General features: G+C 41.5%; 1 protein-coding gene across 1 annotated transcript; it reads right to left on the bottom strand.

Annotated features, from left to right (window-relative positions):
* Positions 1–1,603: 1,603 nt before the first annotated feature.
* LOC120037977 (deoxyribonuclease gamma-like) lies at positions 1,604–17,117 on the bottom strand. Its single transcript, XM_038983921.1, has 8 exons — positions 16,772–17,117; positions 13,470–13,558; positions 11,589–11,681; positions 7,564–7,676; positions 7,218–7,330; positions 4,248–4,405; positions 3,868–3,964; positions 1,604–2,814 (listed from the first exon to the last, which is right to left on the bottom strand). Exons 1-8 carry the CDS (start codon positions 16,934–16,936, stop codon positions 2,746–2,748), a joined length of 897 nt encoding a protein of 298 aa, XP_038839849.1. The 5' UTR covers positions 16,937–17,117; the 3' UTR covers positions 1,604–2,745.
* Between the last annotated feature and the right edge of the window lie 8,887 nt (positions 17,118–26,004).

Consider the following 26,004-nt stretch of genomic DNA (forward strand, 5'->3'; position numbering starts at 1 on the left):
AATGTATTTTGCGCATCTCTTGATGATCCGATGAAGGCCTAACTGACGAAACGCGTTAGCCTGCCCTGACAAAAACAAAAAGGTGAAATGAAGTGAATCTTTTTTTGTCCTTTCAAAAACAATTTTTTTCACCATGTTCTTGAAACTTGGGATTTCAATTGTAGAATAGAATAACATTTGTAAAAAATAAAATAAAAAAGTTTGAAAAGATTACAAATGAAAACAACACACAATACTAGTTTTATGTTTGAGCATGTTTATCACAAAGCAACACATGGCAAAGAAATACTTTCAAATACAGTATGCATTAATATGGATATACCAAATACATTCTCTGATATAGGAAATACCAAATATATTCTCTGATATAGGAAATACCCAAATATATTCTCTGATATAGGATATACCAAATATATTCTATGATATAGGAAATACCAAATATATTCTCTGATATAGGAAATACCAAATATATTCTCTGATATAGGAAATACAGACATATGTTAGCTATAAATAATGTTCCTTAAAAGAACACTGCTACATGACATATTACAAACTGGTTCAACTGAGGAAATAATCATTTACATTTGGATAAGCCATTTGTATGTCGTCAGGTGTTTTTAACATGACTCTGGTATCCTATTCCCTAAATAGTGCACTACTTTAGACCAGGGCCCTATTCCCTATATAGTGCACTACTAGGTAATAGGATGTGCCATGTGATACTACTAGGTAATAGGATGTGCCATGTGATACTACTAGGTAATAGGATGTGCCATGTGATACTACTAGGTAATAGGATGTGCCATGTGATACTACTAGGTAATAGGATGTGCCATGTGATACTACTAGGTAATAGGATGTGCCATGTGATACTACTAGGTAATAGGATGTGCCATGTGATACTACTAGGTAATAGGATGTGCCATGTGATACTACTAGGTAATAGGATGTGCCATGTGATACTACTAGGTAATAGGATGTGCCATGTGATACTACTAGGTAATAGGATGTGCCATGTGGTAAACAAAGCAGGAGAAGAAGAAAAGCAAGATGCTTCAAATGAGCTGGTCACAGGCACAGCTGGTCGCCTAGCAACAAGGAAACACACACATTAACCTCTGAGTGCTGGCTGGAGCAAGGTACGCCAACGTTATAGTAAACTAAAACGAATCATTAAAAAACGATTTATTAAAAAAAAAAATATATATATATATATAATTAAGAAACTCGATTTAAAAACTAAAACTGTAATGAAACTATATTTGATTCCAAAACTAAACTAAATAAAATAAAAAACATAAATTATGTTCAGATTTTTTTCTAATGGGTTTTTCAAGCTTCTGAATCTGTCAGGTAAATGCTGCCAGAAGATGGTAATGTTTCAATAGGCCTAGATTCACTATCAAATCTGACATCCTCCCCAGACATAGTGCTGCTGTTCTAGGTCTGTTGCTCTGGGTCTAGGTCTGTTGCTCTGGGTCTGTTGCTCTGGGTCTGTTGCTCTGGGTCTGTTGCTCTGGGTCTAGGGTCTGTTGCTCTGGGTCTGTTGCTCTGGGTCTGTTGCTCTGGGTCTGTTGCTCTGGGTCTGTTGCTCTGGGTCTAGGGTCTGTTGCTCTGGGTCTGTTGCTCTGGGTCTGTTGCTCTGGGTCTGTTGCTCTGGGTCTAGGTCTGTTGCTCTAGGTCTGTTGCTCTGGGTCTAGGTATGTTGCTCTGGGTCTAGGTATGTTGCTCTGGGTCTAGGTCTGTTGCTCTGGGTCTGTTGGTCTGGGTCTGTTGGTCTAGGCCTGTTGCTCTGGGTCTGTTGGTCTGGGTCTGTTGGTCTAGGCCTGTTGCTCTGGGTCTGTTGCTCTGGGTCTGTTGCTCTAGGTCTGTTGCTCTAGGTCTGTTGCGCTGGGTCTAGGTCTGTTGGTCTAGGTCTGTTGGTCTAGGTCTGTTGCTCTTGGTCTGTTGCTCTGGGTCTGTTGGTCTAGGTCTGAGTCTGTTGCTCTGGGTCTGTTGCTTTGGGTCTGTTGCTCTGGGTCTGGGTCTGTTGCTCTAGGTCTGTTGCTCTGGGTCTGTTGGTCTAGGTCTGAGTCTGTTGCTCTGGGTCTGTTGCTCTGGGTCTGGGTCTGTTGCTCTAGGTCTGTTGCTCTGGGTCTGTTGGTCTAGGTCTGAGTCTGTTGCTCTGGGTCTGTTGCTCTGGGTCTGTTGGTCTAGGTCTGAGTCTGTTGCTCTGGGTCTGTTGCTTTGGGTCTGTTGCTCTGGCTCTGGGTCTGTTGCTCTGGGTGTAGGTCTGTAATAATCTAATCTGTAATAATCTGTAATCTAGGTCTGAGACTTCTAGAAATCCAACCTACAACACATACCTGCCTCCTAGCTATTAGCCACCCAGGCTAACACTGAAACTAAATCATATCAAAACCAAATAGAAATGTTTTTAGAAAAATCAGATGGAATAAATTAAGTCAACAATAAAGATTAAGATTAAGTCAACAATAAAAAAAGACTAATAGAAATAAAAACAAATATAATATATATATATATATATATATATATATATATATATATATATATATATATATATATATATATATATATAAAAATATATAACACAAAACCTATAATAACCTTGAAGCACACAGTGCAGCTCATTGACCATGATGGTGTGATTAATTTATCTTATGGTCTGATGGCTCTGGAGCACACAGACCACCAGGGTGACACCGAGACGTCCTCAGGAAGGTACCGTTATACGAGGACAAGACGTTAACCCTTATTCCTCGGAGCGGCCTTCACAGTGATGCACACTGGGTAGTGGTCGCTCACCGCCAGGGCCTGGAACACACAAACACACACCATCAGAGGCTTTAACACACTTACACTGTTTAAAGGCTTTAACACTGACACCATCAGAGGCTTTGAGAGGCTTTAACTCTGACACCATCAGAGGCTTTAACACTGACACCATCAGAGGCTTTAACTCTGACACCATCAGAGGCTTTAACTCTGACACCATCGGAGGCTTTAACACTGACACCATCGGAGGCTTTAACTCTTACACCATCGGAGGCTTTAACACTGACACCATCAGAGGCTTTAACACTGACACCATCAGAGGCTTTAACACTGACACCATCAGAGGCTTTAACACTGACACCATCAGAGGCTTTAACACTGACACCATCAGAGGCTTTAACACTGATACCATCAGAGGCTTTAACACTGACACCATCAGAGGATTTAACACTGATACCATCAGAGGCTTTAACACTGACACCATCAGAGGCTTTAACACTGACACCATCAGAGGCTTTAACACTGACACCATCAGAGGATTTAACACTGACATCATCAGAGGCTTTAACACTGACACCATCAGAGGCTTTAACACTGACACCATCAGAGGCTTTAACACTGACACCATCAGAGGCTTTAACACTGACACCATCAGAGGCTTTAACACTGACACCATCAGAGGCTTTAACACTGACACCATCAGAGGCTTTAACACTGACACCATCAGAGGCTTTAACACTGACACCATCAGAGGCTTTAACACTGACACCACCAGAGGCTTTAACACTGACACCATTAGAGGCTTTAACACTGACACCGACACCATCAGAGGCTTTAACACTGACACCATCAGAGGCTTTAACTCTGACACCAGAGGCTTTAACACTGACACCATCAGAGGCTTTAACTCTGACACCAGAGGCTTTAACACTGACACCATCAGAGGCTTTAACTCTGACACCAGAGGCTTTAACACTGATACTGTTTTACATTGACATTTTGGATCTCTAGTTGGTACAGTCTACATTAGATGCATTTCAGATCTGTCGAGAGAGAGAGAGAGAGAGAGAGAGAGAGGAGAGGGTGCTATACCTGTAGCTCGGTTAGTCCGTAGGCCTGTCTGAAGTCAAACACATCCAGAGAGGTTGGGTTGACTGCCTGGATCATCTTGTCCCCGTGGAGGACAACCCTATAGACAGACAGAGGAACAAGGATGGGTCAGACAGGAGCAGAAGAACCATACAGCAGAAAGAGAAATCCTAAAGATGACCTTCTGGCTGATGAACAGTTATGTTGACATCCAGCACCTGCTCAATATACTGATCGGGTTGGATCCTAGGTCACATTACAAGTCTGTTTTAACCCGCTGAGCTTAAAGCTTAACCACATTTGTTACACTCAAAGGGAAGCCATAGGACGTGCACATGATTGTACGACCCCTGATGTATGTTTCTATGGCAACGCCCTCTGACCTGTCATAGGCACAGTCTGTGGACTCCTTGACGGTGGTGTCGATGGTGTCACCCGTCAGCCACAGGAAGCTGCTGTCAGACCGCAGGCGGATGCTGCTCCACTGCTTCTTGGGTACGTAGCCGCAGTCCGCATTGAAGTCGCCCATGATGATTACATTCTGAAGAAAGGAGATGTGAGATTGAGCATGGAAACTACCACAGGTGTGCAAAGTACATTGGACAACAACAAAAAACATGCTCAATGGGGATTTTTTTTTGCACCAGAATAATCTGTTTTAATCTTGTACCGATTATAGTTTACATTGCACACAAATTTGGTTTTGTAAGGTGTCATTTAAGGGCCTTTTTTGTTCACCATTTATAGAAATTATATCTGCTAAGACCCATAGTAATCTAAACATTTATTACAAATAAACACTATTACAAATATCTCATTGTTACAAATATCTCATTGTTACAAATTCTATAATATCTGCTAAGACCCATAGTTGTCTAAACATTTATTACAAATAAACACTATTACAAATATCTCATTGTCACAAATATCTCATTGTCACAAATATGTCATTGTCACAAATATCACACAATGGAGAACATTGAGCTCTACTGTTGGTTGTGACTGTTGTGGTTTACTAGTGGAGTTATATGAGCTTGTAGCTATTTCTGGGAGATACTGTATGTTGTTATTAACTTTACCTCTGCACTTTTTTTTACCGGGTGAAAACAGAAATTATACAACTACTAATAAACCACTAGGAAGGTGGTTTGTGCCTTTCTAGGGAGTTTTTCCTAGCCACCGTACTTCTACATCTGCATTGCTTGTTGTTTGGGGTTTTAGGCTGGGTTTCTGTACAGCACTTTGTGACATCGGCTGATGTAAAATTGGCTTTATAAATACATTTAATTGATAGGAAATTATTCAACTGCTGATAAACCACTAGGAAATGATACAACTACTGATAGACTACAACTATATATATATATATATATACACTGCTCAAAAAAATAAAGGGAACACTTAAACAACACAATGTAACTCCAAGTCAATCACACTTCTGTGAAATCAAACTGTTCACTTAGGAAGCAACACTGATTGACAATAAATTTCACATGCTGTTGTGCAAATGGAATAGACAAAAGGTGGAAATTATAGGCAATTAGCAAGACACCCCCAAAAAAGGAGTGATTCTGCAGGTGGTGACCACAGACCACTTCTCAGTTCCTATACTTCCTGGCTGATGTTTTGGTCACTTTTGAATGCTGGCGGTGCTCTCACTCTAGTGGTAGCATGAGACGGAGTCTACAACCCACACAAGTGGCTCAGGTAGTGCAGCTCATCCAGGATGGCACATCAATGCGAGCAGTGGCAAGAAGGTTTGCTGTGTCTGTCAGCGTAGTGTCCAGAGCATGGAGGCGCTACCAGGAGACAGGCCAGTACATCAGGAGACGTGGAGGAGGCCGTAGGAGGGCAACAACCCAGCAGCAGGACCGCTACCTCCGCCTTTGTGCAAGGAGGAGCACTACCAGAGCCCTGCAAAATGACCTCCAGCAGGCCACAAATGTGCATGTGTCTGCTCAAACGGTCAGAAACAGACTCCATGAGGGTGGTATGAGGGCCCGACGTCCACAGGTGGGGGTTGTGCTTACAGCCCAACACCGTGCAGGACGTTTGGCATTTGCCAGAGAACACCAATATTGGCAAATTCGCCTTTGGCGCCCTGTGCTCTTCACAGATGAGAGCAGGTTCACACTGAGCACATGAGCACATGTGACAGACGTGACAGAGTCTGGAGACGCCGTGGAGAACGTTCTGCTGCCTGCACCATCCTCCAGCATGACTGGTTTGGCGGTGGGTCAGTCATGGTGTGGGGTGGCATTTCTTTGTGGGGCCGCACAGGCCTCCATGTGCTCGCCAGAGGTAGCCTGACTGCCATTAGGTACCGAGATGAGATCCTCAGAGCCCTTGTGAGACCATATGCTGACACATGCACATTTGTGGCCTGCTGGAGGTCATTTTGCAGGGCTCTGGTAGTGCTCCTCCTTGCACAAAGGCGGAGGTAGCGGTCCTGCTGCTGGGTTGTTGCCCTCCTACGGCCTCCTCCACGTCTCCTGATGTACTGGCCTGTCTCCTGGTAGCGCCTCCATGCTCTGGACACTACGCTGACAGACACAGCAAACCTTCTTGCCACAGCTCGCATTGATGTGCCATCCTGGATGAGCTGCACTACCTGAGCCACTTGTGTGGGTTGTAGACTCCGTCTCATGCTACCACTAGAGTGAGAGCACCGCCAGCATTCAAAAGTGACCAAAACATCAGCCAGGAAGCATAGGAACTGAGAAGTGGTCTGTGGTCACCACCTGCAGAATCACTCCTTTATTGGGGGTGTCTTGCTAATTGCCTATAATTTCCACCTTTTGTCTATTCCATTTGCACAACAGCATGTGACATTTATTGTCAATCAGTGTTGCTTCCTAAGTGGACAGTTTGATTTCACAGAAGTGTGATTGACTTGGAGTTACATTGTGTTGTTTAAGTGTTCCCTTTATTTTTTTGAGCAGTGTATATATATATATATATGTATATATATGTGTATGTATATATATATATATGTATGTGTATATATATGTATGTATGTGTATATATATATGTATGAATGAATGTATGTATGTATATATGTATGTATATATGTATGTATATATGTATGTGTGTATATATGTATGTGTGTATATATGTATGTGTGTATATATGTATGTATATATGTATGTGTGTATATATGTATATATGTATGTATATATGTATGTGTGTATATATGTATGTATGTAGAGGAAATAGGTCAATCCAAACCAAACTAGGTGTGTGTGTGTGTGTGTGTGTGTGTGTGTGTGTGTGTGTGTGTGTGTGTGTGTGTGTGTGTGTGTGTGTGTGTGTGTGTGTGTGTGTGTGTGTGTGTGTGTGTGTGCGTACTCTACCTTTGAGGTCCATCGTTGTTTGACATCTTGGAACACATCGTACAGTTCATTTATCTCCCTGACGGACGTCTCTGGAGTGGTGTGGATCGGGATGATCACAAAGTCCTGGACGGCTGCAGGGAAAGAGGGATACTTGTTGTCCCAAGCAACTTTTACAGCTCTGATACAATATGCCAGTTTAACCAACTGCCTTCTAACTGTTAAAGCAACTTGCCAATTCGGTATTTCTTCTTCGTGTTAAAACTGCGAGCAAGAATTGTAATTGAAGTGTAGCGCTGCAGTGAAGTGTAGTGCCCTAATAACATCTAGTCTAACGGTAATAATATATTGGTTAGTTCAGCCAGACCTGTTTTAGGGGAAGAGAACCAGACGATGAAAGGTTCCCTGGAGAAGGCATCCTCATCTCCAGGTTGGGTGTCTGGGTACTGGTACACTTCCTTTACTGACACCAGCCTCTGTCTGAGAAAGACATGTCATCACACTTCCTTTAGTATTAGTTCAGTGCTTTACTTATGGTCTGTGACAGTTCTCAGGCCCATACATGCACTGTAAAAAAGAAATATATAATAATCCTGCTGTTATTACGGTAAATTACTGTAAAAAAAAAAAGAAAGAAGTACAGTATGTTAATGTAAATTACAAATAAACTTTGGGTTAACAGTACATTGCTGTAAAACTGACCAAATTTATTTGGAATTTACAGTAAATTACTGTAAAAAGTTATTTTTTTACAGTCTGTTTATAACAGGTCTAAAAGAAAGCTAAATCCTTAAGATTTTGACAAAGTGTCCATATCATAGAGCAGGAACTGATACATGTAACGTGTTGAGTTGCTTATAGCTGATGATACACTGGCAATGTTTTGAGCCAATGTTGCCGAGCAACAGAGTTGGGTATGAGACCCAAGAGCAATGATCTAGCTCTGGTCTGCACTAACTAGCTCTTGTCCAGGGCGTATAGTAGCTAGCTAGCTCTGGTCCACACTAGCTCTGGTCCGCACTAGTTGTGGTCTAGTTCTGGTCCGCACTAACTAGCTCTGGGCCAGCTCCGGTCCAGGGTGTAGCTAGTGTCTGCACTAACTAGCTTTTGTACAGGGCGTAGATAGTAGTTAGCTAGCTCTGTTCCGCATTAGCTCTAGTCTAACTCTGGTCCACACTAGCTGTGGTCGAGTCTGCACTAACTAGCTCTGGGCCAGCTCTCGTCTGCACAAACTAGCTCGTGTCCAGGACATAGATAGTAGCTAGCTAGGTCTGGTCTACACTAACTAGCTCTAGTCCAGGATCCGCGCTAGCTCTGGTCCATTGCTAGTCCAGGGCGTACAGACTGACTCAACTTCAATAAAGCTTTATGCTAGAATTTACCACAGTTAACTACTCATACTACTGCTACTGCAGTAACTACTACTACTACTACGACTACTGCCACAGTCACCACAACTACCACTACCATTACAACTCGCCCATTAACGTTATAATCCACAATAATAACTCCACACCTACAAACCAACCCAAAATACGTCAGTATAACTATGAAAACCTTATCACTTCCACTTCTTTAATTACCATGAAAAACACTTAGAGGAGCAAGAACAGCACATTTTCTTCATGACTATTCCATTTTTGTAACTAAAGTTTTAAATTAGATTGACCAAATATTGAAATCATAATCATTTCCACCGCCTACACGAGTCACGTGATTTTGTTGGTGATTCTTCCCTGGTCACCATAGCAACATTTGGTCATACTGTTTTTAAAATTAGTTATTTAACTAGTTAAGAACAAATTTTTATTTACAATGACGGCCTACCGGGGAACAGTGGGTAAACTGTCTTGCTTAGGGGCAGAACCACCGATTTTTACCTTGTCAGCTCGGGGATTCGATCCAGCAACCTTTCGGTTTCTGGCCCAACGCGCTAGCCTACCTGCCGCTCCAATGGTAAGCATTAATACTTTTGGAACGACAGCTACATTTAAATGAGCTCTCCATGCATTTCAATAGCAAAAAAAGACCCATAGACTTGAATGGTAATACAATAAAATTATTCTAGACTTACAGCAAATATTTTTACAACTAAACCAAGATAGACCACAGCTTAAAGTTTCCAATGTGAACAAATGAGTAGATCAAGCAAAGAGGGGGCAGAGCCAAGCACTGGCTAGCGATATCCTATTGGCACGTTGTAGTACATATCTGCATATTTCCGTTAGGGAACGCCTACTCTGTGAAGTGCGCGTGTGCAATAACTCAATTCGCCTTTGCGCTCCTTTTAAACAGCGTGATTTTTAACAACTTTTGTAAAGGGTAAAAGTCTACAAAAAACTTAGTCCACAACAGATTCTAGTTTTGCAAACAGAAAACTGTATTGTGATCAAATGTTTAATTAATGAGAAAATGTGCAGAATGTCGGCCAAAATCCATCTTGTTCCACTGCCCGCCAGTTGGTTTCCTCTCACTACCATATTTGGTAGTGAGTGGAAACGCCATCCGGATGCTTCACATTTATACATCCAGTGAAATATCTGTCTCATTGTTCTATCTGTGCCTACAGTAGCTCCTCTTTCACCATTTTAGCTACGAACTCCAAAACAATGTTGAGATGTTCAAACTGACCCAAATTAGATTGCTCGCATTTGCATAAATTTACATGGGTTTGAATGAGAACCATAGGAATACAGAGGTAGCTATTCAAAATGGACATGCATCTTGGCCAATTAAACTACAATAACTTTAAAACATGCAGGCTATCCTAAATTATTTTATCAACTATAACTATCTACATTTACATTAATTAGCATAAAATCACTTGCCAATAGTAACTCTTGAACCGTTCAAGCTAGAGACACCAAACCGACTTTCACATGTTCAGGCTATCCTAACTTCAACATCTTAAAAACTTTTATCAACTATACTTATATAAATGTGCATACATTTCTATAAAATAACTCACCACCAGTAACTCTTGAACCGTTCAAGCTAGAGACACCAAACCGATTTTCACATTCAGGCTATCATAACGTCATATTCTTAAACTTTATCAAAGTACTTTATCAAAGTATTCACACCCCTTTAATTTTCCCAGATTTTGTTGTTACAGACTTTATTTAAAATGGATGACATTTAGATTTTGTGTCACTGATCTACACACAATAGCCCATCATGTCAAAGTGGAATGAATGTTGTTTGTAGATTTTTTTTTAGAAATTAATACAAAATTAAAAACTGAAATGTCTTGAGTCAATAAGTATTAAACCCCTTTGTCATGACAAACCTCAATAAATTCAGAAGTAAAAATGTGCTTAAAAAATAGCATAATAAGTTGCATGGACTCATTTCGTGTTCAATAATAGTGGTTAACATGATTTTTGAATGACTACCTCAACTCTGTACCCCAACACATAGAATTATCTGTAAGGTCTCTCAATCGAGTAGTGAATTTCAAACACAAAGCCCAGGGAGCTTTTTCAATGCCTCTTTTTTTTTCTTTTTCAATGCCTTTTTTGATCAGTCTATTGGGTAGACTGATCAAAAAAAGGGAGAAACTGAATATCCATTTAAGCATGGTGAAGTTAATTAGGCTTTGGATGGTGTGTCAATACACCCAGTCAGAGAAGAAGGAAACAGCTCAGGGATTTCACCATGAGGCCAATGGTGACTTTAAAACAGTTACAGAGTTTAATGGCTGTGATAGGAGAAAACTGAGGATGGATCAACAACATTGTAGTTACTCCACAATACTAACCTAATTGACTGAGTGAAAAGGAGGAAGCCGGTACAGAATAAAAATATTCCAAAACATGCATCCTGTTTGCAACAAGGCACTAAAGTAATACTGCAAAAAATGTGGCAAAGAAATTAACGTTTTGTCCTGAATACAAAGCGTTATGTTTGGGGCAAATACAACACATCACAATATACCACTCTTCATATGTTCAAGCATGGTGATGCTGCATCATGTTATCAGTATGCTTGTCATCGGCAAGGACTAAAGTTTTTTTAGGATAAAAATTGACATAATACAGCTGTAAGCACAGGCAAAATTGTAAGACTTGCCTGTAGATAAAGGGTACTACTCCCTGTAAGACTTGCCTGTAGATAAAGGGTACTAATCTCTGTAAGACTTGCCTGTAGATAAAGGGTACTACTCCCTGTAAGACTTGCCTGTAGATAAAGGGTACTACTCCCTGTAAGACTTGCCTGTAGATAAAGGGTACTACTCCCTGTAAGACTTGCCTGTAGATAAAGGGTACTACTCCCTGTAAGACTTACCTGTCGATAAAGGGTACTACTCCCTGTAAGACTTACCTGTAGATAAAGGGTACTGCTCCTAAGACTTGCCTGTAGATAAAGGGTACTACTCCCTGTAAGTCTTACCTGTAGATAAAGGCGTACTGCTCCTTGTAAGACTTACGTCCCAGTCTGTCACTGATTACATAGTTATACTCATTCTTCCTGGAGCTGTAGTCACTGCAGAGGACAGAGGGAGCAGGGGGGATGGTTGGATGGATGGGTAAATAGATGAATTAATACATGAATGAACCAATGAATGAACCATCAAACAAATGAATGAATGGATGAACAACTTAATGTACTTTATTGACAGTGTTGGGGAGTAGTGAACTAAATGTAATTCAACTAGAAATGTAACTATATTCTGCAGTAGCTTGGTGGTAGTTGAACTGTGTGTAAATCCAGGTCGTGTTTTCACTAGTTAATTACCTTTTTGTCCTGTAGTGCCGTAGCTAACTACACACAACTTTTTGGGGGGCCAAAATAATATAAAATATGAGTGAAGTAGGTAAAAAACGTCCTTTCTTTTTCAGCATCAGACCTGTCTTATTCTCACTTGAAACACTTTTTTTTGTGTTTAATAGGCTAATTTACACATTCTGTTAACATCTGATTCCAGCGTGATCACATCTGATTCCAAAGTGATCTGTTCTTGCTGTTTGTCATCTATGCCACTTTAGATTTAGATATGATAATTTTTTCACAAAGTAGTTTGGATGTAATGAACTACTTTTTCAAAGTAACTTCAGTTAAAGCAAACTATATTTTTCTTAAGGGTATCTTAAAGTATTCCAGTGTTAAGTACAGTGCATTCAGAAACTATTCAGACTTCTTGATATTTTCCACATTTTTGTTACGTTACAACCTTATTCTAAACTGGATTAAATATGATTTTTTCTCTCATCAATCTACACACAATACCTTGTAATGACAAAGCGAAAACAGGTTTTTAGAAACCACCAAGATTCTTCCTAGAGCTGGCCGCCCCGGCCAAACTGAGCAATCGGGGAAGAAGGGCCTTGGTCAGGGAGGTGACCAAGAACCCGATGTTCCTCTGTGGAGATGGGAGAACCTTCCAGAAGGACAACCATCTCTGCAGCACTCCACCAATCAGGCCTTTATGGTAGAGTGGCCAGACAGAAGCCAGTCCTTAGTAAAAGGCACATGATAGACTGCTTGGAGTTTGCCAAAAGGCACCTAAAGGACTCTCAGACCATAAGAAACCAGATTCTCTGGTCTGGTGAAACCAAGATTGAATTCTTTGGCCTGAATGCCAAGTGTCATGTCATGTCCCTACGGTGAAGCATGGTGGTGGCAGCATCATGCTGTGGGGATGTTTTTCAGCGGCAGGGACTGGGAGACTAGTCAGGATCAAGGGAAAGATGAACGAAGCAAAGTACAGAGAGATCTGCTCAGAACCTCAGACTGGGGGCGAAGGTAAATCTTCTAGCAGGACAACGACCCTAAGCACACAGCCAAGACAACGCAGGAGTGCAGAGAAAAATGGGAGAAACTTCCCAAATACAGGTGTGCTAAACTTGTAGTGTCATACCCAAGACGACTTGAGGCTGTAATCAATGCCAAAGGTGCTTCAACAAAGTACTGATTAAAGGGTCTGAATATTTATGTAAATATGATATGTCTAAAAACCTGTTTTTTGTTTTGTCATTATGGGGTATTTTATGTAGATTGATGAGGAAGAAAAACAATTTAATCCATTTTATAATAAGGCTGTAACGTGACAAAATGTAGAAAAAGTCAAGGGGTCTGAATACATTCCGAATGCACTGTAATTGGTAGTTTGGTAAACTACATTTTCAGAGTAGCTTCCCCAACACTTTTTTATAATACCCAGACTAGTACACACTAGTGTTATTGTAACAGGGGAGTATGTCTTTCAGGTCTTGGCCATCACACCAGCCATTGTTATTTTAACTGTGTCTTTCAGGCCCAGGTCATCCTTACCGGTTGAGTTTGGTCATGAGCTGAGGGAAAGCCTTCCCACTGAGATCTTTGATCTCCATCACCAGCATGATGTCACAGCGAGCGATCAGCTGCAATATAGAGACAGCTTTTAGTACACTGGATAGAGATGCTGGTACATGTGTATGAGAAACCTCAACTGAACATCATGTACTTCCTCAGATGGCCAGGGTTTCACTATGTGGTGGATGTTCTCCTCTATGGGAAATTAAACTTGGATTAGCTAACACAGCGTGCCATTGGAACACAGGAGTGATGGCTGCTGATAATGGGCCTCTGTAACGCTTATGTAGATATTCCATTAAAAATCAGCCGTTTCCAGCTACAAAAGTCATTTACAACATTAACAATGTCTACACTGTATTTCTGATCAATTTGATGTTATTTTAAATGGACAAAAAAATGGCTTTTCTTTCAAAAACAAGGACATTTCGAAGTGACCCCAAACTTTTGAACAGTAGTGTACTTAATATACAGGAAGTTTAATTTCCCATAGAGGAGAACGTCCACCACAGAGTGTACTTCATTAGTTATATAATATAGGTATTCTCACAGATTCAATTCTCACGCTAACCTGACCTCACTCAGTCTCTGTTCTGTTTTCTAAAGAATGTTGTCACACCAGATCCCCCTGCTTACTTCTGCTTTCTATGGAACACATTTATACCCAGTTCAGGTGTCTTTTGTTTGTTTATTGCACCAATAGGTTGTCCTGTTGAGGTCGGGACACCTTCTTTACTTCCATATTCTGAAGGATGTTGTAACATCTGTACAATCACCTTCCTCACCTCTGCTTTCCATGCATTTCTACACACTACAGTTCAGGGGTCTTTTGCTTTTGTCAACAAAACACACCAGTAACTGGAACTATAAAATAATCAAATACACTTCCTGAGTGTTACTGATGTCCATACATTACATGCACGGCATTATCCATACAGTACACGGACAGCATTATCTATACAGTACATGCACATCATTATCTATACATTACATGGACAGCATTATCTATACATTACATACACGGCATTATCTATACATTACACGGACAGCATTATCTATACATTACACGGACGGCATTATCTTTACATTACACGGACAGCGTTATCTATACAGTACATGCACATCATTATCTATACATTACACGGACAGCGTTATCTATACATTACACGGACGGCATTATCTATACATTGCACTGACAGCGTTATCTATACATTACACGGACAGCATTATCTATACATTACACAGACAGCATTATCCATACAGTACATGCACATCATTATCTATTAATGTAAATTGTAATGACAGGATTGATGCCCTTGACATGCACCATCTCGTTTCCGAGGGGTCCTGTATAGGTTTATTACGCTAAAGTCATAGTTGTGAGGTAATGAATGTGACACACTGCGGTTAACTAGTCTAACTAGTTAACATGTACGGTACAAAGTCCAAGGTTCAAAATGTCAACCACTGTTTGCAGAACCGACTGCGAAACTCACCGTTAGCAGGAACACCACAAAAGAGACCGTAACTGCAGACTGTAAATGGAACAACCACATCTAGTTTCTACACAAATTATAAAGGATTCAACATCTACATACAGTTGAAGTCGGAAGTTTAAATACACTTAGGATGGAGTCATTAAAACTCGTTTTTCAACCACTCCACATATTTCTTGTTAAACACACTATAGTTTTGGCAAGTCAGTTAAGGACATCTACTTTGTGCATGATACAAGTCATTTTTCCAACAATTGTTAACAGACAGATTATTTCACTTATAATTCACTGTATCACAATTCCAGTGGGTCTGAAGAGACGAGTAAAATGAGTCCTATATCGACATAACCTGAAAGGCCGCTCAGCAAGGAAGAAGCCACTGCTCCAAAATCGCCATAAAAAATCCAGACTACGGTTTGCAACTGCACATGGGGACAAAGATCGTACTTTTTGGAGAAATGTTTTCTGGTCTGATGAAACAAAAATAGAACTGTTTGGCCATAATGACCATCGTTATGTTTGGAGGAAAAAGGGGGAGGCTTGCAAGCTGAAGAACACCATCCCAACCGTGAAGCACGGGGGTGGCAGCATCATGTTGTGGGGCACTTCACAAAATAGATGGCATCATGAGAAAGGAAAATTATGTGGATATAATGAAGCAACATCTCAAGACATCAGTCAGGAAGTTAAAGCTCGGTCGCAAAAGGGTCTTCCAAATGGACAATGACCCCAAGCATACTTCCAAAGTTGTGGCAAAATGGCTTAAGGACAACAAAGTCAAGGTATTGGAGTGGCCATCACAAAGCCCTGACCTCAATCCTCTAGAAAATGTGTGGGCAGAACTGAAAAAGCGTGTGCGAGCAAGGAGGCTTACAAACCTGACTCAGTTACACCAGCTCTGTCAGGAGGAATGGGTCACAATTCACCCAACTTATTGTGGGAAGCTTGTGGAAGGCTACCCGAAACATTTGACCCAAGTTAAACAATTTAAAGGCAATGCTACCAAGTACTAATTGAGTGTATGTAAACTTCTGACCCACTGGGAATGTGATGAAAGAAATAAAAGCTGAAATAAATCATTCTCTCTACTATTATTCTGACATTTCACATTCTTACAATAAAGTGGTGATCCTAACTGATCTAAGACAGGGGATTTTTTACTAGGATTAAATGTCGGGAATTGTGAAAAACTGAGTTGAAATGTATTTGGCTAAGGTGTATGTAAACTTCCGACTTCAACTGTACATACATGAAGTGTTACATGGATGTATAAAGACATCAGTAAAATGAGCACATGTAGTGTCCTGAACAACATGGAGACAGTCATCGGTAATAGGTCTATTGGAGAACGTCTGTAATGTCAAATAAAAAAATACAAGCAGTATTTAGCAGGCTTTGGGTCTCCTCTAAACGTTTAAGTCCTCAATGGAATAGTTGTGTTCCCCCCCCCCCCCCCCCCCCCTTCTCTTAAATGTTACTAACTGATCTGTTGTCTGTTTCACGAAGGACCTTGACAGAAGGACCGAGTGCTGCGCTAACCAATGTTAGCGGTAGCATTGCTATGATGAAATGTAAGTAGAGCGGCTTGATATTATTTACAGAGCAATGAAGCTCAAATCATCGTACTTCAATACTCACTGCTTCTGACTACTTTCTTAGGCTTTGTCCCAACTGGCCCCCCCCTATTTACTACATAGTGCACTACTTTTGACCAGGGCCCATAGGTATTAGGGTGCTATTTGGCACGTAATTTTGGTTTAAACTAAATAAATGTAGACTACTTACAGCCAATATGACATCAACCACCTCTGGCTTCTCTATTTTCTTCTCGCCAAAGGACTGGATGTTGAAGGTGCAGATCTTCAGGGCTGAGCCCCGACCACTGAGCCCCAGAACCATGCCCAGCACCATCCAGCTCACTACCCTCCAAACACTAACACCACCCGACATGCTCACTGAGAGGTCAACAACAGACTGGCTGAGGGTACAGAGAGCCAGGAGTAGTAGTAGCAGCTGTTTGTGTTTAAGCTATCTGAAACTCAACACTTCCTTTTAGATGTATGATTAAAAAAAGACGTCACACATATCTTCTGTAACATTGGCTAGAGTCTCTCTCTCTCTCTCTCCCTCTCTGTCTCTCTCTCTCTCTCTCTCTCTCTCTCTCTCTCTCTCTCTCTCTCTCTCTCTCTCTCTCTCTCTCTCTCTCTCTCTCTCTCTCTGTCTCTCTGTCTCTCTCTCTGTCTCTCTCTCTCTCTCTCTCTGTCTCTCTCTCTCTCTCTCTCTCTCTTTCTCTCTTTCTCTCTTTCTCTCTCTCTCTCTCTCTCTCTTTCTCGCACTCTCTCGCTCTCTCGCTGTCTCTCTGTCTCTCTCTAGGATGTGGTGAGAGGTCTATCAGCATAGAGGCAGGAAGCTATCTAGCTCAAATACAGGCGACGCGTTATGTCGTGTGGTGTTGCTTTTTGAATTGAGATTATATTTATTATCGATTCTCATTAGTTCCTGCCAAGACAGCAGCTACTCTTCCTGGGGTTTATTATGGATCCCCATTAGTTCCTGTCAAGGCAGCAGCTACTCTTCCTGGGGTTTATTATGGATCCCCATTAGTTCCTGTCAAGGCAGCAGCTACTCTTCCTGGGGTTTATTATGGATCCCCATTAGTTCCTGCCAAGGCAGCAGCTACTCTTCCTGGGGTTTATTATGGATCTCCACTAGTTCCTGCCAAGGCAGCAGCTACTCTTCCTGGGGTTTATTATGGATCCCCATTAGCTCCTTCCGAGACAGCAGCTACTCTTCCTGGGGTTTATTATGGATCCCCATTAGTTCCTGTCAAGGCAGCAGCTACTCTTCCTGGGGTTTATTATGGATCCCCATTAGTTCCTGCCAAGGCAGCAGATTCTCTTCCTGGGGTTTATTATGGAATCCCATTAGTTCCTGTCAAGGCAGCAGCTACTCTTCCTGGGGTTTATTATGGAATCCCATTAGTTCCTGCCAAGGCAGCAGCTACTCTTCCTGGGGTTTATTATGGATCCCCATTAGTTCCTGCCAAGGCAGCAGCTACTCTTCCTGGGGTTTATTATGGATCCCCATTAGTTCCTGCCAAGGCAGCAGCTACTCTTCCTGGGGTTTATTATGGATCCCCATTAGTTCCTGCCAAGGCAGCAGCTACTCTTCCTGGGGTTTATTATGGATCCCCATTAGTTCCTGCCAAGGCAGCAGCTACTCTTCCTGGGGTTTATTATGGAATCCCATTAGTTCCTGTCAAGGCAGCAGCTACTATTCCTGGTGTTTATTATGGATCCCCATTAGTTCCTGCCAAGGCAGCAGCTACTCTTCCTGGGGTTTATTATGGATCCCCATTAGTTCCTGCCAAGGCAGCAGCTACTCTTCCTGGGGTTTATTATGGATCCCCATTAGTTCCTGCCAAGGCAGCAGCTACTCTTCCTGGGGTTTATTATGGATCCCCATTAGTTCCTGCCAAGGCAGCAGCTACTATTCCTGGTGTTTATTATGGATCCCCATTAGTTCCTGCCAAAGCAGCAGCTACTCTTCCTGGGGTTTATTATGGATCCCCATTAGTTCCTGTCAAGGCAGCAGCTACTCTTCCTGGGGTTTATTATGGATCCCCATTAGTTCCTGTCAAGGCAGCAGCTAATCTTCCTGGGGTTTATTATGGAATCCCATTAGTTCCTGCCAAGGCAGCAGCTACTCTTCCTGGGGTTTATTATGGAATCCCATTAGTTCCTGTCAAGGCAGCAGCTACTCTTCCTGGGGTTTATTATGGAATCCCATTAGTTCCTGCCAAGGCAGCAGCTACTCTTCCTGGGGTTTATTATGGATCCCCATTAGTTCCTGCCAAGGCAGCAACTACTCTTCCTGGGGTTTATTATGGATCCCCATTAGTTCCTGCCAAGGCAGCAGCTACTCTTCCTGGGGTTTATTATGGATCCCCATTAGTTCCTGCCAAGGCAGCAGCTACTCTTCCTGGGGTTTATTATGGATCCCCATTAGTTCCTGCCAAGGCAGCAGCTACTCTTCCTGGGGTTTATTATGGATCCCCATTAGTTCCTGCCAAGGCAGCAGCTACTATTCCTGGTGTTTATTATGGATCCCCATTAGTTCCTGCCAAGGCAGCAGCTACTCTTCCTGGGGTTTATTATGGATCCCCATTAGTTCCTGCCAAGGCAGCAGCTACTCTTCCTGGGGTTTATTATGGATCCCCATTAGTTCCTGCCAAGGCAGCAGCTACTCTTCCTGGGGTTTATTATGGATCCCCATTAGTTCCTGCCAAGGCAGCAGCTACTCTTCCTGGGGTTTATTATGGATCCCCATTAGTTCCTGCCAAGGCAGCAGCTACTCTTCCTGGGGTTTAATATGGATCCCCATTAGTTCCTGCCAAGGCAGCAGCTACTCTTCCTGGGGTTTATTATGGATCTCCATTACTGCTTGCGTCAGTTACTTGATGTGGAATAGAGTTCCATGTAGTCATGGCTTTATGTAGTACTGTGCACCTCCCATAGTCTGTTCTGGACTTGGGGACTGTGAAGAGACCTCTTGTGACATGTCTTGTGGGGTATGCATGGTGTCAGGACCCGGTTACGAACTCGGGTCTCCGGTGTGAGAAACAGTCACTTAGTGAACTGAGCCACTAATAGTCGGCAGAACCCAGAAGATGAGGCAGACACAGCAGTACTAGAGACGGTGATTTAATAAAGTAAAAAGGAAAAGATCTTCAGGCAAAAAATATAAATCCACAACGTGGATAATTCCAAGAGAAAAAAGGTATATCCTCCAAGACACAAGGAAAATCCACAAAGTGGTAAGAACAGCAGGGAAAAAACAAACCTCAAAAGAATAAGCAAAAATAAACAAGAACAAAACCAGAGTACCTCAAGAAAATCCAACTAGAGAAACAAATGTTCACAGCATTGCTGGGGCTGGGTGCTAACATACAAACACAGAGCAAAGAACTGAGGAACACTAAGGGTTTAAATACTTTCAATGGAAATGAGGCACAGGTGCAAATAATAACTGGAACAAGGGAAAAAACAAAAGGGTCAAAAAAGCACAATGGGGGCATCTAGTGACCAAAACCTGAACAATCCTGGCCAAATCCTGACACATGGGTGTCTGAGCTGTGTGCTAGTAGTTTAAATAGACAGCTTGGTGCATTCAACATGTCAATACCTCTCATAAATACAAGTAGTGATGAAGTCAATCTCTCCTCCACTTTCAGCCAGGAGAGATTGACATGCATATTATTAATGTTACAATGTTCTTTGTACATCCAAGGGCCAGCCGTGCTGCCCTGTTATGAGACAATTGTAATTTTCCTAAGTCCTTTTTTGTGGCACCTGACCACACGACTGAACAGTAGTCCAGGTGAGATAAAACTAGGGCCTGCAGGACCTGCCTTGTTGATAGTGCTGTTAAGAAGGTAGAGCAGCGCAATTTTTTCCAAAAGTTTACTAAGTGTTGGTAACAGGCTGATTGGTCGGCTATTTGAGCCAGTAAAGGGGTCTTTACTATTCTTAGGTAGCGGAATGACTTTTGCTTCCCTCCAGGCCTGAGGACACACACTTTCAAGTAGGATGAAATTGAAGATATGGCAAATAGGAGAGGCAATATTGCCCGCTATAATCCTCAGTAATTTTCCATCCAAGTTGTCAGACCCCGGTGGCTTGTCATTGTTGATAGACAACAATAATTTTTTCACCTCTTCCACACTCACTTTACGGAATTCAAAATTACAATTCTTGTCTTTCATAATTTGGTCAGATATACTTGAATGTGTAGTGTCAGCGTTTATTGCGGTCATGTCATGCCTAAATTTGGTAATCTTGCCAATAAAAAAATCATTAAAACTTCTTCTGGCTGCAAGCCCGACGTCGGTACACTTATGACAACAGCCAGCTCAAGTGCAGGGCGCGAAATTCAAAAGATTTTTTTTTTAAATATTTAACTTTCACACATTAACAAGTCCAATACAGCATATGAAAGGTACACATCTTGTGAATCCAGCCAACATGTCCGATTTTTAAAATGTTTTACAGCGAAAACACCACGTATATTTATGTTAGCTCACCACCAAATACAAAAAAGGACAGACATTTTTCACAGCACAGGTAGCATGCACAAAGCCAACCTAACTAACCAAGAACCAACCAAACTAACCAACAAACAACTTCATCAGATGACAGTCTTATAACATGTTATTCAATAAATCTATGTTTTGTTCGAAAAATGTGCATATTTCAGGTATAAATCATAGTTTACATTGCAGCTACAATCAGAAATTGCACCGAAAGCAGACAGAATAATTACAGACACCAACGCCAAATACCTAAATACTCATCATAAAACATTTCTGAAAAATACATAGTGTACAGCAAATGAAAGACAGGCATCTTGTGATTCCAGCCAATATTTCCGATTTATTAAGTGTTTTACAGCGAAAACACAATATAGCGTTATATTAGCTTACCACAATAGCAAGAAACACAAGCCATTTCCCAGCAGTAAAAGTTAGCGATCGTGACAAACCAGTAAAAGATATATAATTTTTGACTAACCTTGATATTCTTCATCAGATGACAGTCCTATAACATCAGGTTATACATACACTTATGTTTTGTTCGAAAATGTGCATATTTAGAGCTGAAATCAATGGTTATACATTGTGCTAACTTAGCTACTTTTTCCCATAACGCCCGGATTTTTTTCTGACACTTTTTCTGACACACATATTCTGACCAAATAGCTATTCATAAAGATAACAAAAAAATACATGTTGTATAGGAAATGATAGATCCATTAGTTCTTAATGAAATCGCAGTGTTAGAATTCAAAAAAACAACTTCATTACGACATCCAGCTTCGGTATAGCTAGAGTACCCAAAAGTTGGGCGCCGACGACTAGTTCACATCCTACGACAGATATATGAAATAGCATCATAAAATGTTTCCTACTTTTGCTGATCTTTCATCAGAATGTTGGACAAGGGGTCCTTTGTCGGGAACAATCGTTGTTTGGATTTAGAACGGACTCTTTCCCTCTTGAATTAGCAAGCGCACTAGCCAAGTGGCGCGAATCTCTCCATCGTCAACAAAGTCAGAGAACAGAACACGGCAAAACTCCCGAAAATAATCTGATTAAACTATATTGAAAAAACATACTTTACGATGATATGGTCACATGTATCAAATAAAATCAAAGCCGGAGATAGTAGTCGCCTATAACGGCAGCTAAACAGAAGGCAAATCCAGGTACCTCCTCGCGCTCTCCAGAAAACAGGAAATGGGTGGACACGTCATACAAAGAGCTTGTATTCCACTTCAGACCAAGATAAACACTCAATTTCTTCTCTCACTGCCTCTTGACATCCAGGGGAAGGTCTATGAAGTGCATGTATACTAATACGTATCATGCCCATTTATAGGCAGGAAGCAGAACAGAGCCTCGATTTCAGACTTTCCACTTCCTGGTCAGGAAGTTTGTGCCAAATGAGTTCTGTTTGACTCACAGATATAATTCAAACGGTTTTAGAAACTAGAGAGTGTTTTCTATACAATAGTAATAATAATATGCATATTGTACGAGCAAGAATTGAGTACGAGGCCGTTTGAAATGGGCACCTTTTATCTGGCTACTCAATACTGCCCCTGCAGCCCAAACAGGTTAAAGTAGTTGGCAATATCAGTGGGTTTTGTGATGAATGAGCCATCTGATTCAACGAATGATGGAGCTGAGTTTGCCTTTTTTCCCAAAATGTATTTTAACATGCTCCAAAGATTTTTACTATCCTTCTTTATGTAATTTATCTTTGTTTCATAGTGTAGTTTCTTCTTTTTATTCAGTTTATTCACATGATTTGTCAATTTGCAGTACGTTTTCCAATCGGTTGGGTTGCCAGACTTATTTGCCATTCCTTTTGCCTCATCCCTCTCAACCACACAATGTTTCAATTCCTCATAAATCCACGGGGATTTAACTGGTTTTACAGTCATTTTTTTTTTTTTTTGAAAACTCTGTTTATTAAGTTTTACACACACACAGACAAGACAAAGCAATATAAATAATATACTCAACTAGAAAAAAATACAAATAATACATTAAAAAAAAATAACTTTAAAGATACCATACTTTAGACAAGTTAAACACACCAGGCAGAAGGCTACAAAAGGTTAAAGGGCAATCTATAGTATAGGGACAGAGCAAACACCTCACCATTGTTCCTGTAAACAGTCAAGGGATGGGGTGGAGAAATGCAACCACTCACAGACAGTCAAGGCCACAGACCAACCATCCACTGGACCAAAAATAAAAAGTTTACAATGCTTTAAAATAAAAAATGAATAATAATAATTTTATGTAGGCGTGAACAGAATTAAAAAATAAAAATAACTGGGAAAAACAAGCTCACACCTTAGTCTCTGCCCGGGCAAGATGAACAAGGCATCCGCAGGTCACAATCAATAAGCACATCAACCTTAATGCCCCCCACCCCCACCCCAGAAAAAAACACAGAGAAATGCTCATCCAACCTCTAAGTCACAGGGGGGTCAAATACAGACTTATTTTGGTTTTAATAGGAATGCCATCAGAGGATGGACTGTTTAAAGTAAGACCGGAATGGAGCCCAAGCCTCATTAAACAGTTTGGGGTTCCCACGTGAATTGAATTTAATTTTTTCTAGTTTCAGAGAGCACAACACATCTCTCACCCAATATTTATAAGATGGGGGAGCTGCCATCTTCCAGTTCTGTAGTATTAGCCGTCTAGCTAAAAGAGTTGTATAAGCAACAGTGTCCGACTGGATTCTTGACAGGGGGGTGCCTATGGGCAGTACTCCAAAAAGGGCTGTAAGGGGAGAGGGATCTATAACAGTGTTATATATATCAGAGAAACATTTAAATATTAATTCCCAGAAACCTGACAGTTTATGACAGCCCCAGAACATATGCAACAGTGTGGCTGGTTCAATTTTACATCTGACACAGGTAGGATCAAAATCAGAGAATATTCTTCCAAGTCTGGCCCCAGACCAGTGGATACGGTGAACCACCTTGAATTGAATGAGGCTGTGTCTAGTGCTAAAAGAGGACGAATGCACCCTGCGCAGCACAGATTCCCAGGTGTCTTCCCCAAGTTCCTCCCCCAAATCCTTTTCCCATCGAGTCTTTAAAGGCACGAAAGAAGGGTTCTGTAAGTCATGAATGATTGCATATACATCTGAAATTGCGCCCCTAGGAAGCTTGTTCAGCTCCAGGATGCTCTCTATAGCTGTATTCACAGGCCTATGGGGAAATTCAGGTGTGTTAGCTCTGACAAAGTTCCTAGTCTGGAGATAGCGGAAAAAGTGGGATTGGGGGAGGTTGAACCTTTCCTGTAGCTGAGCAAAAGAGGCAAATGTATCATCAAAGAATAATTGGGCTAGTGAGGAGAGGCCTAGTGAGTGCCAGATGCCAAAAGCCCCATCATTCAAAGATGGAGGAAATAAAATGTTCTGATTGATTGGGCCTGATAGAGAAAAGCCTCGGAGGCCAAAGGCTAAACGGAACTGATTCCAAATTTTAAGAGACTGCTTTACAATTGGGTTGACACACCTTTTGCCTAGGGACACTGGGAGAGACGAGCACAACACAGAAGAAAGTGCAGCAGGTTTACACGATTCAGACTCCATCTGGACCCAGATTGGTCTAGGGCCAGTAGGATCAGTCTGCAGCCAGTACAGAAGGGCTCTGAAATTTGCAGCCCAATAGTATGTCTGAAAATTTGGTAGAGCTAAACCCCTCAATGACTTAGGCTTCTGTAAATGTTTTCTACCAATCCGTGGTACCTTGCCATCCCAAATAAAATGCATGAATGTTTGATCCAGTGAAATAAAAAAAGATTTTGGAATAAAAATGGGTAAACATTGAAATAAATATAGAAATTTGGGCAACACACTCATTTTAATGACATTAATCCTTCCGATAAGAGAAAGAGGTAGCGCATTCCAAAAAGTAAAAGATTGTTTCAAACTGTCTGCTAGAGCAACCAAGTTTTCCTGAAACAGATTTGAATATTTCCTTGTCACTTTAACTCCCAAGTAGGTGAATTGATCCCGGACAATCCTAAACTGAGAACTTGTAAAAGAGCACTTTAAAGCAGCCTTGTTTACAGGAAAAAGCTCACTCTTGCCTAGATTCAGCTTGTACCCTGAGATTGATCCAAACCTTTTAAGAACAGATAAGGCGCGTGGCAATGAGGTATCAGGGTTAGAGATAAACAAAAGGAGGTCATCCGCATATAGCGAGACTTTCTGCTCTGAGCCCGTCCGGATTATTCCTTGAATGGCATCATTAGAGCGTAGTGCAATGGCGAGAGGTTCGATTGCCAAAGCAAACAACAAGGGGGAGAGTGGACAGCCCTGTCTGGATCCGCGGTGCAAGGGAAAATAGTCAGAGGACAAGTTGTTAGTCCGTACCGAAGCCATGGGGGAAAAATAAAGAATCTTTATCCACGCAATGAATTTGGGGCCAAAGCCAAATCTATAAAGGGTAGCTGTTAGGTAATCCCACTCAACGCGGTCAAACGCTTTTTCTGCATCAAGTGAGACCACCACCTCTGGGTCCTCCGACGCAGGGGAGTACAGTATATTCATAAGGCGCCTAATATTGAAAAACAAATGCCTATTTCTCACAAAGCCAGTCTGGTCAGAGTGTATTACTTGATGCAGCGAGCCTTCCATACGGATGGCTAAAAGCTTGGCTAGGATTTTGTAATCACAGTTTAAAAGCGAGATTGGGCGATAGGATCCACATTCCAGGGGGTCTTTGTTTTTCTTTAATAGTAATGAAATTGAAGCCTGATAAAGACTAGGCGGTAGCTTTGAGGTATTAAGGCACTCTGCAAATAGTCGAGACAAGAATGGGCAAAGCAGACCAGAAAACGTCCTGTAAAATTCGGTTGGAAAACCATCCGGACCCGGTGATTTACCACTTTTCATTGCGGACACTGCTGTTGCAATCTCCTCAGG

This window comes from Salvelinus namaycush, unplaced genomic scaffold (assembly GCF_016432855.1).
Source record: "Salvelinus namaycush isolate Seneca unplaced genomic scaffold, SaNama_1.0 Scaffold20, whole genome shotgun sequence".
NCBI lineage: Eukaryota > Metazoa > Chordata > Actinopteri > Salmoniformes > Salmonidae > Salvelinus > Salvelinus namaycush.

Excerpts from the sequence above, each read along its gene's own strand:
- LOC120037977 (XM_038983921.1), bottom strand. The coding sequence starts at position 16,936 with ATGTCGGGTGGTGTTAGTGTTTGGAGGGTAGTGAGCTGGATGGTGCTG. Across the intron at positions 4,406-7,217 it reads AACAACGATGGACCTCAAAG|AATGTAATCATCATGGGCGA; the intron begins GTAGAGTACGCA and ends TCCTTTCTTCAG. Across the intron at positions 3,965-4,247 it reads ACAGACTGTGCCTATGACAG|GGTTGTCCTCCACGGGGACA; the intron begins GTCAGAGGGCGT and ends GTCTGTCTATAG.